We start from the raw sequence: 13979 nt of genomic DNA, 5'->3' as shown, positions 1-13979 counted from the left end.
TGTCAGGACTTAGTATCAAAATATATAGTCAGTACTCTTTTCTGATTTTCAGTAAAAAAAAAAAAAAGGAAACAGTGACGATAACGTTATGGTATTACAACTTTTATCATATTATATAATGGTATTATTTTCTAAAGGCAAATTTGCATTTTCTCTTATTTTCTCACTATAATGCACATTTTTTCAAAAAGCCTCAAAATTATTTTTTGTAAGTAATGAATTTCTGATCAGTTCTTCCTGCTGGAAAAGGGTCCATGTGGTTATATAGCCTAGCCCTTAGCCAGGCTTATCCCACTTTTCGGGTGAGCTTTAATATTTTAGGTGAACCAGTCAATAGTCAGTAGCAATGTTTAAAAATCAAATAACTCTGGGCACTCTTCTTTTTCAAATAGCTAAAATGCTTTTATTCTCATAAGACTGTAAAATAACATGAAAAAAAAATAATTTCAGCATACAACCCATTTCATGGAAACAATGGCTGTTTGCTAGTGATATTTTCCATTTGTGCTTTTCCACCGACTGGAATCTTCCACTTGTGGTAATATACCAATAGGAATCATCAGCTTGGAAAATGTGTAGGAATCAAAAAATATGTTAACTTCTAAAAAGCTTTTAGCTGATTGAAAATGCTGCTGAAAGAGTGCTAACAAACACTGGAAAGAGAAGTCATGGTTCTCCCAATATTAGCTTCTCTTCATTTTCTCCCTTTTAAATCCTTTTTTTCCACATCGTGCCAATTTATCCTAACAGTGCTCTTTGCTCTTGCACTGCAGACTTACATGTGGCTCCTAGAGTTTCCAAAAATAGAACAGAAGACAGAGCCTTCACCTCTCCTCTGGATCCAGCTCCCAGTTTGGGCTCGGGAAAAAGACAGACCGTCTCTATTTTTAAGATTAGACCTTTTTTTTTCTATATAACCTTATTAGAGGTGAACCAGGTTAGTGTAAAACATCCTTTAATTTTTCTTTCCTGTCTCTTTGCTATTCTACTTTATATTCTTTCCCCCCTCGCCCTCAGCTGGTTACATATATGGGTGCTGAACACGGTTCTCTGTTGGCATTATATTGACAGACAGCTAAGGATAGTTTGATCGCCTGCAGAGAGCATTTGTTGCCAGATGGAGGCTGTGTCCAAAGTATATGGTACAACTGGTCTTGCTGTCTCTCTTGTTCTGTTGTTGGTCCATCAGCCACAGAAACTGATTGTTAAAACAATGGATTACTGTATTTTTTTTGTCTATCTTTGATGTTTTTTCATGTTTCTTCCAATCACGGAGGACTCTGGAATGGGGGAAAACCTGATTCCTCTCCCTGCTCTGGTTCCACCTTTCAACAAATAAGTATTCAGACTACAAACACCACTACACACTGTTGTGTTTTCAGAGAACTGCATGGGAGTATGTTGGAAAAATACCTACTCAAACAGACACAACCACAAAACGATACCCCTTCCTGACTCTTCGGTCCGTCCGAAGGAGTCTTCCTGTTAAAAGGGAGTTCTTCCTGCACACCAGGAAGAACTGTAGTATTTTAGGGTCTTCATAAATAATATTATGAACAGCATTAACATAAACAATTTAATTGTTTCTGTGGTACTGGTGACATAACCACCTGAGCCCTATGGTCCTGTTTTGGATGCATGGGATGCAACAGGTCTATGCAGAGCAGAATGATGAGGCGTATAAGGTGCAGAAAACCCAAATGTAATGTTCTCCTCTGAGGGTGAAGGGACACAGGAAGTAGCAGTAGAGCATTTTTTCCCTTTATAGACAGGTTAGCAGTGAAGACTAGACAGGGAACAGAGTAAGAGACACAGCAAAGAACTGGGGTCAAACTTCAACCTTGTTTTAACTATAGGACATATGAGTACCTGCTCAACCAGTGAGCTAAACTGGTGCCCAAATATGGGACATTTAAAATCTCTGCCAGACTGCTTCCAAACAGCAGCAGAGACAAAAAAACCCCCAAAACAAAACATTGTGACACTGTAGCCAAAGTGCTTGCTCACAGGGGGTCATATGATTGTTGGGTTTTTCTCTGTATGTATTATTGTAGGGTCTACCTTACAATATAAAGCTCCTTGCGGCTATTGTTGTTGTGATTTGGCGCTGTATAAATAAAACTGAATTGAACTGAATTGAATCCTGGAAACATTCTTTCTCAAATAATTTTTAATGGAAATATAGCTGAGTATAATATCATTTAACTCATGCAAATACTCCAGTCAGTTTGTTCTTACCATTGCATGAACTGGCATCTTGTTTAAAAAATGTATATAAAACCAACTTTATGCACTTAGTTGGCTGGTCAGGGAAAAAATGCTAAGGCAGTGCTTAGGCTAAATAAATGGCCGTTTAATAGAAAACCAAAGGTTGCAACTTTTTCTTTTTTGAACGTAGACAATGTCAAAGCTTTTATTGTGAAAATCGCAAACGGAAGTGGCATGTCGTAGCTCAACTGGCTTGTTTATAGGAGCGCAGAAGCTGTCAGATAGTGCAGAGAGAGGGAGGGAGAGAGAAAGAGAGATAGAGTGAACACCCACCCAGGCTTCCTCGGCTCTTTATATCAAACCCTCCGTCACTCGGCGCCTCCTAAAAGGCACTTCTCCGCTCCACCGGCCGTCTCGCTGTTGGGCGGACCTGCACTTTTTTTACGCACATTCAGCCCGAACTAACCGCGAATCTTCGGAGTTCATTAACAAGAAGAAGCGAGAGACAGGGGAGAGACATGGCCACGACAACCTGTACGCGATTCACAGATGAATATCAGCTGTACGAGGAGCTGGGGAAGTGAGTATCTGTCGCTGTTTCTCTGTCAAAATTGACGTATTTATTATTTTAGTTGTGCATGTTTGCGGTACAGCTGTCTGCTAGAAAGTGTAGTGTAGTTGAAATGTAGGAGGAGGGCAGGTTTCCAGGCAGTGCAGAGCTGAGCGAGTCTGCAGGCCAGCAGTGTTGAGCGTGTGCGCGCTCTGATGGTGCGCGTGTGTGTGCGCCTTTTCGGGGATGTCAGCTCTCAAAGTACACCCCCCCCCCCCCCCCCCCTCTCTCTGTTTAAGCTCACCAAGTGTTTTGTTTGTTTCCTGATCATCACGAGAAACGGACGTCAGAGGCAACAATATTTGCAAAAACGTTGCAACGTTTTTGACGAGTTCGCTCGTTTCACGGTGAAACACGGAGAAACGTGGGGTGTCAGCAGAGTCCTGTGGTGTAACCATTTGAACCACAGATGAAAAGAAGACATCTGCGGTTTATGGAAAGTGCAGTTGCACGCTTTTTTTTTCTTTTTTGAAGACGGAGAGTCGAAGTTTACAGAGAAAAACTAAGGGTTTCACATATGACAGTTGCGGGTATGACCAAATATCAAATTCCTGTGTTCTGCAAAGCTATGCAATAAATATCCGATCAGAAAACCCTTTAAGACTGCATCTCGATTGACCATTTTGTCCTGTTTTATTGCATTGGTTTGAAGTGTGTGTGCTTTACTAACCTTTATATGAACAAACAGCCTTTTTTCCCTAGAAGACATTTTTTTTGCAGCACTATGGTGGCAGATTACACCAGCTAAGATATTCTGCAGTGCAGCAGCAAGCAAAAAAAAAAAAAAATACTGTAGGAAAAAACAATCATATGGCAGTGCATATGCAAAATAAATTCTAGGTACTATTGTTGTGGAAAGTTTTGATACCATAGGGAATTAAAAGTACTAAATACGGAAACTGAACTCATATTGTTTCATTATTTGTGTAACTAAATACTTCTGTGTATAATAACAGATGGAGGGAAGGGAATAGGTATGTAATATGTCTGAACCTAATCTTTGAACATGACACACGGTGTGTAGTGTGTAGCCCTTAAAAGGGCTGGGCAGTTCATTAAATGTTATTTTAAGTTATGGTTGTGGTGTCCCGTAATTATAAAAAACAAATTATTCGTGATTTTAAAAAAAAATACAAATTAATTGTTTTGCATCGATGCTCTCATTTTCTAGTCATTTAATGACCCAACACACACTTTCCTGTCCAGCAGTGGCTGTTGCTTCTTCCCAGAAGCATGTTTAGTTTAGTTGTTATGTATCAATTTTGTTATATTTTCGTATTTAATTGGAATTCTACACACCAGCCACTTTGTTAGGTACACTTGTTCACCTGCCCAAATGTTTAATCAGCCAATCACATGGCAGCTACTTGAATTACGCTTGAAGTTGAAACTGGGCATAGTCACCTCTAGGGTTTACAGAAGATGGTCCGAATAAGAGAAAATATCTAGTGAACGGGATTCCTCTGGATGAAAATGCTTTGTTGATGCCTGAGGGCAGAAGAGAATGAACAAGTGCTTTTGAGTTGACAGAAAGGCTACAGCAACTCAAATGACCGCTTGTTACAACCTCTGAACCTTGGAACGCACAACATGTTGGACTCGAAGTAGATGGGCAGACACAGAGTTCCAGTCTAACCAGCTAAGAAGAGGAAACTGAGGCTACAGTTCACAACTGACTGGAAAACTTCTGGCTGGTCTGATGAGTCTCAGTTTCTCTTGTAACATTCAGACGTTAGGTTTAGAATTTGGTGTAAACAACATGGAAGCATGGATCCATCCCGACTCATATTAACAGTTCAGTAATTGTGTAATGGAGCAGGGGCATATTTTCTTGGCATACTCTGGGCACCTTAGTACCATCTGAGCATCCTTTAAATGCCACAGGCTATCTGAGTATTGTTGCTGACCACTTCCACCACTCTGGGACCACAGTGTACCCATCTTCTGACAGCTGCTTCCAGCAGGATGGTGCACCATGTCAGTGCAGCTCAGATAATTTCAAACTGCTTTCTTGAATGTGACGATGAGCTGAGTGTGGTCAAATGGCCTCCACAGCCACCAGATCAGAATCCAAGATAGCTCCATTGGGATGTGGTGGAGCGGGGGATTTGCATCATTGATGTCCACCTGTGATGCCACCGTGACCAAAATATCTGAGGACTGTTTCCACCACCTTGTCTAATCTATGCCACCAAGAATTAAGGCAGTTCTGAAGGCTGAAGGGATTCAATTTGGTTAATCAGTACTCATTTTAAATAATCACAATTTAATCACGATGATTATGAGAGATAAAAAAAATTAATATAGAGGCAAACAAAACTTTTGGTGATTTCATTACAGTAGGTGATCTACACTTGGCACGGGGCAAAGGAGTAAAGGGGACAATTTCAAATCATCCTTCTGTGTCTATTGTTTACTTTGTTGCTGCAGCCCGTCATGCATCTTGTACTGGCATTATTTGATTATCATTCATATCACTCGTTATGTACTGCTAGCTTGATTTGCCTAATGCTGTTTATTCAGCCACCACAGTGATGACAACTTCAATGAGAACACAGAAACAGCCAAGTTATCTGGAGTGAAGTGCAGTTAATGTTGTGTTAGCTTTGTGGCTCTGACAGAATAGAGACTGAACTATGCTGTCATTGAGGAACACTGGAAAAGACCCTAGTGCAGGGCTGTCAAACATAAGGCCTGGGGACCAGAATTGGTCGGACAAAGACTTAAATTTTTTTTTTTTTTTTTTTTTTTTTACAATAGATCCACAGGTAAAAACAAAACTGCATTTCTTTCATTTAAGTGGTGCTGACAGATTTATTTAATTTACTACAGCAGCATTTCTTTATGATGTTGAAAAATTGAGATGTGCTGTTGAAATTGCACTTCGTTTTCTTATGTTAAGATCTCTCAGTGAATAAATGTTTAGTTAATCTTCTTTACACAGACAGAAAGGGGAGTTTCACTGGTCTGGCCCACTTACGATCAAAGTGGGCTGTATGTGGCCCTCGATGTAAAATGAGTTTGACGTCCCTGCTCTAATGTAATCCACCTCCGTGTTCCAAAGATTATATAATGAAAGATATTTTTCTTTAAGTTTTATTAGCTGTTGCATGATGATGTATAAACATGGAAATCGTGTTTTTCTTGGACTTTGTTGGCTTGAATCTTTAATCTATTTAAAAACAATGGAAAACGAGCCATGTTAAAGTATTCTTTTAATCTATTACGTGTTGTCCTAGATTTATATTATTTACAGGCCTGTGGAAAGATAGCATGATTATTCATAGGTGCGGAGAGACTTTTTAAACATGACGGCATAGTACTATTTTGTACATTTGGAGTGTTAACAGGTGTTTGTGACAGCTCATTTGATGTCTCTCTTCAAAGGCTGGTAAAATACGCACTAATATGCAAATATGTCAAGAAAAAGTCAAGATTCATTGAAGGATTAATAAAAGGAACTGAAAAGATGCGTCACTAGAAGCCTTTGATTTTGAATATTTACATTCAGTCCTTGCTAACTTAACTGCCATCTTTTTGAGCCAGTTTTATCTGTGATTGATAATGAGAAACAGAAAGTTAGATAAAAAGCATATCTGGTATTTTACCATATCGTGGTGATGATGGGTTTTACAAAGCACACTTAATGCAGGGACTTGTAGCAGAGAGGTAAATTAGTGATTAGTTTATATGAATATTTTTAAGTCATGAATCTAGGTCGCCATTTCAATTTCATGCACTGCAACTGCTGTGAAGCTAATCTAGCCACGGCTGCCATCCATAGTGAAGTGCAATCTATGAATTCTTCAGAGTCTTCACTTACAGGAGGGGAGTGTATATACTCAAGTCCTGTTTCCTTGGTGGGTTATTGTTATTGAGCGAGCAGAAATAGACAGAGTCATCGTCTATGTGACTGACTGCTTGTAGAAGACACGGGGCTCAGACTAATTTACAACACTGCATCCTTCCCATTCTCTTTTCATCCCATAAGTAATAAATACTGTTCGCAGGGATCATTATGCCAGCGTAGCTCCAATGCCTCCTGAACCCTATGAGATTTCATTCTATGGTGCCGGCTGTTGATTTGGAAAAGAAAAAAGACATTACAAAGACTGTAACTTATCAAATGCATTGGTTTCGCTGTGTTGAGATAAATCTCAACTTCTACCAGAAACTACCGGCTTTGAAGCTCTGGGTGCATGAGGGACTAAGCTGCACCCCCCGGTATGCAAAAAGCTTTTTCTGTAGGCCCATCTTATTATTCACCCAGGCACCTAAAGCTTGGAGGAAGGAGTGCAGGTGTGAGTGGCTTGGCATCCTTACAGTAACACTCTCTGGAACTTTGTAATACTAATCCAACATCTGAGGAGAGCTAATGATTGTGTGCTCACTCTCTGCTGGTGTCACTTTCTTAGCAGGACTTGTGACATTTAAGCTCGGTCCTTTTGCTTTAGTGTGCTTAGCCCGTTTGTTACAAATATTGCCAGGCTTGTTTTAATAGAAACACCACAGCACCGATTGAGGTGTGCTGAACACTGGCTCCTGGTTAGATAATGCTTCTGTGTTTGTTCTTGCACAGAAGTAATGCACATCATTGCTTAAATTGGTCAAATTGATCTTAATTAGAACACAGATAACAAGCTAAACAGCTTGAAGAACAATAACGTGAACAATCGCAGAGGCTTGAGTGTAGCTTGTGTTTGTCCTTCTGCTGCACAGCTGCTAAAAAGAAGTCTGTAACAGCACAAAGGCTTTTGAAAGACTTTTGAAGACTTTTTAAACAAATTTTTTGTTGTTTGTCTCAGTTAGGCTTGAAACCTAAGTATAGATTTACACATCATACAGTATTTAATTCTTCCACATCAGAGGGAGACTGTAACAGCATACCAGAAGCTCAAACTTATCCAGTTACAAAACCCTTCACTTCTGCAGGCACCAGTGTTTTTCCCTCAAAAATAGTTTAGGCATGTTTAAATCTCTCCATGTCAACTTTCTGGATGTCAGACCACAGTCGTGATTCATGACCTGTTACCCCATTTAACCGTCTATGTGTGTTAAAGCATATTTAGTCCAGACGTTAGATACTTACCTCATGGAGTATGAACTTTCCAAGCACAGCTGTGGAGTTTGGTGTCAGTAGCATATGTGTTTGTTTGTGTGTGTGACTAGTGAGTTTTTTGCTTCAGGCGAGTTGATTCTTTATCAGAATTCTGATTGACAGTAATGACCTTGACGTTGGGGCATTAAATGCACTTCAGCTTGTTGTTGAAAAAGTGATGAAATGCCCTTTGTATTCTAGAGTTTGTGCCTTTTATATAGAAGTTTACCCCAGTGTCAGGTCAGCTGGCCTTCACCTTTGGCACTGACTTTGTTGGCTGTCTGTAACTATCCCAGTGTGAAGGCTGACTAGTGGCACCATTCAACATCAGACTGTTTCACACCCAACTAAATCAAAACCAAGGCTGGACAGGACTGTGTAGTCTTGTCCAGCCTTGGTTTGTATAAGTATATTCAAACATTTGTTTTTGGTTGAGCGTTTATTGAAATTAATGGTTATATTTTGCAGAAATGCATAGATGTAATAGCAAAATTTGGCTTTGGACACTAAAACGAAGGTTTAGATGAGTTGGCAGTAATTCAGCTTTCATTCAGTTTAATTTGATTTATATAACTCCAAATCACAACAACAGTTGTCTAAAGGCACTTTATATTATAAGGTAAAGACCCTTCAATAACACAATACAGTATTATGATTTGATTTTGTGTTTGACTAAACGTGCCTAAACAATACTGAACTTTTGAATCTGGTATGTCAAATATATTGTGTGTTAATTTATACTGGTGGATCTAAAAGGAAAAAAACAAATTCTAAACATCTGTGACGGCGCAGTGAAAAACATTCAGGTATTGGGGCGACATGTGCTGTCCTACAGATGGTCGTTCTCTTTTTCGCTCTCTCTCATTTTTAAAATGTATTATCATTAGTTTTGAGGGGAATATTCTGCTTATTTACTTTTTGCTATTTATTTATTTATTTATTTTGGATTAAAGTAAGACCGACAGTATTTGAAGGTACAAAACATAAGGTGCAAAGACATCATGCTTAAATGTCACAATAGGAGACCTGCCCATAGTCCAGACCTGTCACCCACTGAAAACATTTGGTACATTACAAAACAAAGAAATAAAACATATAACGCAGGAATAAGAACACAAACTACACCAGCAGGTCTCTATGGGTTCCAGGTACAAGACAGTTGGAAACACGGTTGTAAGTGAAACAAATTTTAAGCTTTATGTCCTGACAAAAAGAAAATCATATTCATGCATATCAAACAACATAATATTGATATTGATATATCCGTGATGGGCTAGTGTTGGCTGATAATATGGGCTATGTGACTCTACATCTAATGTGTTTGAGAGACCAGTTTAGCTCTTACATTTTACCAATTTACCTTTCGACATCCCACATGTGTTCGCATTACTTGTATCCTGACTGGAGATCTCATGGGATCTTATTAACTAAGCAGCAAAGTGTTTAATGTGTCCACGGTGAACATGAAAAGTGTTATCAGTTCTGTTATGTTCTGAGTCTGAAAAATGCTCATTCTGCAAAGTTGTGTGCAAATTTGTTCACTCAGCAAAACCTTCACCATGCTCATTATTATCCAAGGTCCATAACCACTCAAGAATTTGCAAGAGAACAATGGTCTCAACTTGTTAATTTATGATAAAGAAATGAAGTGTTGTTTCAGCTGTTAGTTATTTTTTTTCTGATAGAGTTGTCCTATGATAACCATGCATGAAATGTTAGTCAATGGGTTTTTTTTCTGTGTTTTCCAGGGGAGCATTTTCAGTGGTGCGCAGATGTGTTAAGCTGTGCACAGGACAGGAGTATGCTGCTAAAATAATCAACACCAAAAAGTTATCTGCAAGAGGTGAGCACAACTTATTTCAGTGTTATATCGCATATGCATCCAGTTCTATTGAATCACAGCTTCCATGGGAGCCAAAGTGTGATCTCAAACAACACCACTGTTTCGATATTTAACTGTTAATTCATGAGCTAAAAGTACAATTTGCAACCATTCAAAAATGACTAAGTTGTTCATAGCTTCTCTGTCCCAGTGGTCACCACCCCCACCTGTAGTGTAGACAGTTATATAAGCAAAATGTAGCAGCAAAATTTGGTTTCCTTCTCAGATGCCACTTCATAGGACAAACTTTTAATTTCTTATAAATCATGTCTGTTTATAAGAAATGGAGGAAGCTGGAAAAGCCCTAGCAGCAGTAGAAACAGCACTGGTATGGTGATGTGACAGTCATACAGTAGGTTTGCTCAACACTGGTTCACCTTTTACACTACCCTGTTTCTGAGTTGTGTTGAGGAACCCCTGGAGAACAAATTGTAGAGTATTGTTCGTGTGCCCTATATACGACTGCAGGAAAGATCGTAGCAGTAATTGTCTTTAAATCAAGTCCAAAGAGTTCAACGTAAATCAGTCAGGACCATTAAAGTCGAAGCTATTTTCAGCTGCAGTAATTTCTATTTAGCTGTATGCGCTATTCTGGGATCTTCCTGCCCTCTACATGCATACATGCAAATGTGAAAAGCAAAGGCGGGCAGAAGAGAAGTAAAACTCAGCACAGCAGAGAACAGAGCAGGCATCACTGATAACCAACCCTATACACACTACTTATCTTGAAACCATCTTGTTTAGTTGTTTAGCTGCAATTCATATTCTGCTGCATGTGTTGCAGGATAATATGGGCGTATCAATAAATCAGTCAGTCTTCAAATACTGGCTTGTATAATAATGTAAAGTGAAAAGGTTTTTCTATATATTGGGATTTTGTTTCTTCTGAATAACATAGACTCTGTAACCACCATAATTAGTGTCACATGCTACTCAGCCAGTAATGACTTAAGCCAAAGCCAAGGCTAAATGCCTTTGCCACCAAAGCCAGTCGAGCACCACTGTGGTCGCCGTGGCAATTTACACCACCACTTGCCCAGTGTAAATCTCCTGCTGCCCTTGCAGCCTCGTAACTGGAGAACCACTGCCGTGGCCCTGCCAGGTGGCACCACACTGTCACTTGACTGTTACCCTGCCTTGACATACGCTCACCAACGGATTGTGTGTTAAAATGTTGAGTGTGGTAGAAAAGGCATTTTAACAGGCATGAAGCAGAGGGCTTGATCCTGAAATGTCTGTCCTTATCTGCCTTCTCTCCCAAATGTTACCCTCAGTTCGGCTTGTCAGTTTGTAGATGTTAATTTTCTTACCAAACCATTGTTAAAGTATCAGTGGCGTATGCAGACAATTTAAAAAAATTATACTTTGTGTGTTCACGATTATGTGAGCTTCTTAAAGGTCAGGCTCCTGGGTATAAAATTCAATAATAATGTTTGAAAATATTAGACTTGAATGTTTATATAGTCAGGTTAAACTCATGTGTGTTCATCTCCTTTACTAGGCAGACACTTGGAAACAGTGCAGTGTAATAAATAAATGAGATGATGTTGTGATGCACTTTTAGCATTGTATTTCAGCATACTATTTCCAGCTCCAGCAGGCATCAGACACAAATGAGCATTGCTACTGTCACTCATAACTCATAACATTTTGTGCAGTGAAATTACAAATGTGTTTCTGATTTCAAACATTACGAGGGTGGTAGAGGGTATATGATCTGAGCATCTGTATTTATCTTTCTTACTAAGCCGTAACGAAAATATAGTCTAATATTAAACTTTGCAGACAAGCTTTTTATAAAAATTTAAGTTTCTATGAAAAATAGAAGTCGACTGCAACAAACATTGTTCTAATTGTGGTGTCACATTATTCTTGACAGTAATTGTATCTCATTTTTTGCCTGCATTTTATTGCATTGTGCAGCATTTAATGAGATTAAACCCATCCTAGATTATCCGGCCTCTATTAACTGCAAGAGGCTAGCAGTTAATTCTAGAGACTGGTTTAATGAGACTTAAAGTTACACATACACAGACACACAGAGTATAAATACACTTCCTATAGATTATGCTATCATTGGACTTCTGCATAATTTCACTCCAGCTGCTTTATCGGGCAGTGCAGCTGCTTTCCACCATTTTTCAGAGGCACAGTGTAATCTCTCTGCTTCAACATTTGATAGGGTGACTGATCTGACCTGACTGAGCGGTGCGCGAGGCCCGTGCTGCGCTCCTTACTAATGGATGAGCCATGTTCTGTGAAATAGCAGGGCTATGCTAGAGCCAACAGAGCTGCTGCATACTACTTCTACTCAAAGTCCTTTTTATAGCTCCATGACCTTTGTGACATGGGCTGCTGCTGCATTCACGCTTTATGGCAGCCCTGATGGCTTGCTGCTCTACTTTATAAGTGGGATTTGGTTTAGGCCTTTTATGATGTTGTAATATTTCTCAGGCAGCAGGTAGGGTCGGTGAGTTTACAGCCCTGGTTTCACCAACTTAAGAGGAGCGTTTGTTTAGGATCAGCAGATGGAGATGGTAGCTGAGGGGAGGGTGGGGTCATCAGAGCAAAGGCACCCCAGGCATTTGGCAGCTGAGGGCCATGCGCCTGTACGCCTACATGCCTTTAGCACGGGATACTCATCTGACTCTCCCTCTCTTTCTCTCAGACACACATGGGCAGATATTCAGACAGCCACAGCAGAGAAGCAGTGTCTGAGATGCAGGCAGTCAACTGGACAGTGAACTCTATCAAGAAACTATTAGTTACAACCAAAAAGTGTCACAATTCGTTGGTTGTTGTAGTCATAACACTTGGTTCACACACTGAACATTCAAATTTATGAATAGAGTAGTAGTCGGGCTTCTCATTACATCTTCCCACCACCCCACCCTGCCGTTCCCTTTTCCAGCCGACAAACGGTTAATGCCAATCCAACACATGTCAACAGGAAATATAGGGCAGGTCTGCTGGGCAAGGCTTCCAGCCAATCATAGGACTTGTTTATTGGCAATGATCTCTGGACAGTGGATGCCAGAGGTTCCTGTATGGCCATGTAATTATATCATGATAGAGTAGAGCTTGTGTGTCTGTGTGTGGGGGGGGGGGGGGGGGGTTGATGTTCACCTGCAATGCAGTAGAAGTGATCTGACCTGGTTTTGGCCAGTGAGCTTTGTGTCAATGTCACATAACCAGGGCAGATATAGTCAACTAAAGTGATGAGACTTAAACCCGAGTGTGAAATCAAATCACTGTGGCTGCAATTACAAATGTAAATAATTCAAGATGTGTTGGTACTTTTTCTGTCAATTCACACTCTGTTTATATGGAAGTATTTCACCCATTATGTAATTATGTAATGTCATGTAATGAGATTACAAGTTCAGGTGTTTCACTGGAAAAATGATGCTTTCTTAATCATATTACTCTCAGGAATCCACTTAGATTTCTATATACATGCAGCCCCTCTGCACCACCACTGTTATGCTTCACCTTAAACTCAGAGGCTGCTTTTTGATGCTGTGCTTCTGTAGGATCTATAGGATATAGGAAACTTTTCAATCCCCACTCCACATTTCCCTGCTGGTAGGGCTCACGCTGTTACGAGTCAAGTGTTCCGAACAGTGGTTATATCTGGCTGTCTTTGTGGCTGTCTTTTTACATCTCCTCCCTCTCTAGAGACTTAAGTCCTCACTGGTGATGATTAACCCAAATATATTCCTCTCCTCTGCTCTCTTCTCCTTCAGCATGAAGATTCCCACTGATTTCACTGAATGTTGTCCTTGGGTTATCCTACTCTGTGCATGTGTTCTTGTCCTTGCCTTTCTTCCTTACCCCACTCCCTGGTCTCATTTCTTATTTACCCTGCTGCTTCTGACTGACCGGCACTTTGAAAGACTCATTAAATGAATATTTTAAGCAGGCTGCACTAAAAGAGCCGCACGGCCACAGTTGCTGACAGTCAAGTAATTACAGTGAGAACCACACAAGGAAGTTCTCATTTGATCTTGTTTGTGTGTCATGTTTTTACAAAAGAGTACTTTTTTTTTTTTTTTAAACCCCAGAGCGAATGCATTTTGGACCAGCTTTTACGTTTTCAGCATATAACTGTAAACTGCAATAATTAATTAAAGTCCAGAAACAAGTGTAATGTTGGACACGTTTCAAGATACGTGTTTAGG

The 13979-nt window shown here is 39.9% G+C and overlaps 1 protein-coding gene across 21 annotated transcripts in view; it reads left to right on the top strand.

Annotated features, from left to right (window-relative positions):
• The first annotated feature begins 2494 nt into the window (after positions 1 to 2494).
• LOC146563019 (calcium/calmodulin-dependent protein kinase type II subunit beta-like) overlaps positions 2495 to 13979 on the top strand; it is a 78062-nt gene continuing 66577 nt past the window's right edge. For all 21 annotated transcript variants that reach the window (XM_085295360.1, XM_085295357.1, XM_085295356.1 and 18 more), the window contains exons 1-2: positions 2495 to 2788; positions 9665 to 9759. In XM_085295360.1, coding sequence (XP_085151486.1) covers positions 2727 to 2788; positions 9665 to 9759 — 157 coding nt within the window. In that variant the 5' untranslated portion in view covers positions 2495 to 2726. The remainder of the gene's footprint in view (positions 2789 to 9664; positions 9760 to 13979) is intronic.

This window comes from Mchenga conophoros, linkage group LG12 (genome assembly GCF_057382185.1).
Source record: "Mchenga conophoros isolate Kocher_MC1m ecotype Shallow Benthic linkage group LG12, M_conophoros_male_GT1.1, whole genome shotgun sequence".
Classification (NCBI taxonomy): Eukaryota; Metazoa; Chordata; class Actinopteri; order Cichliformes; family Cichlidae; genus Mchenga; species Mchenga conophoros.
The sequence above is the reverse complement of the archived record's forward strand: the minus strand, read 5'-3'. Positions and strand labels throughout refer to the sequence as shown.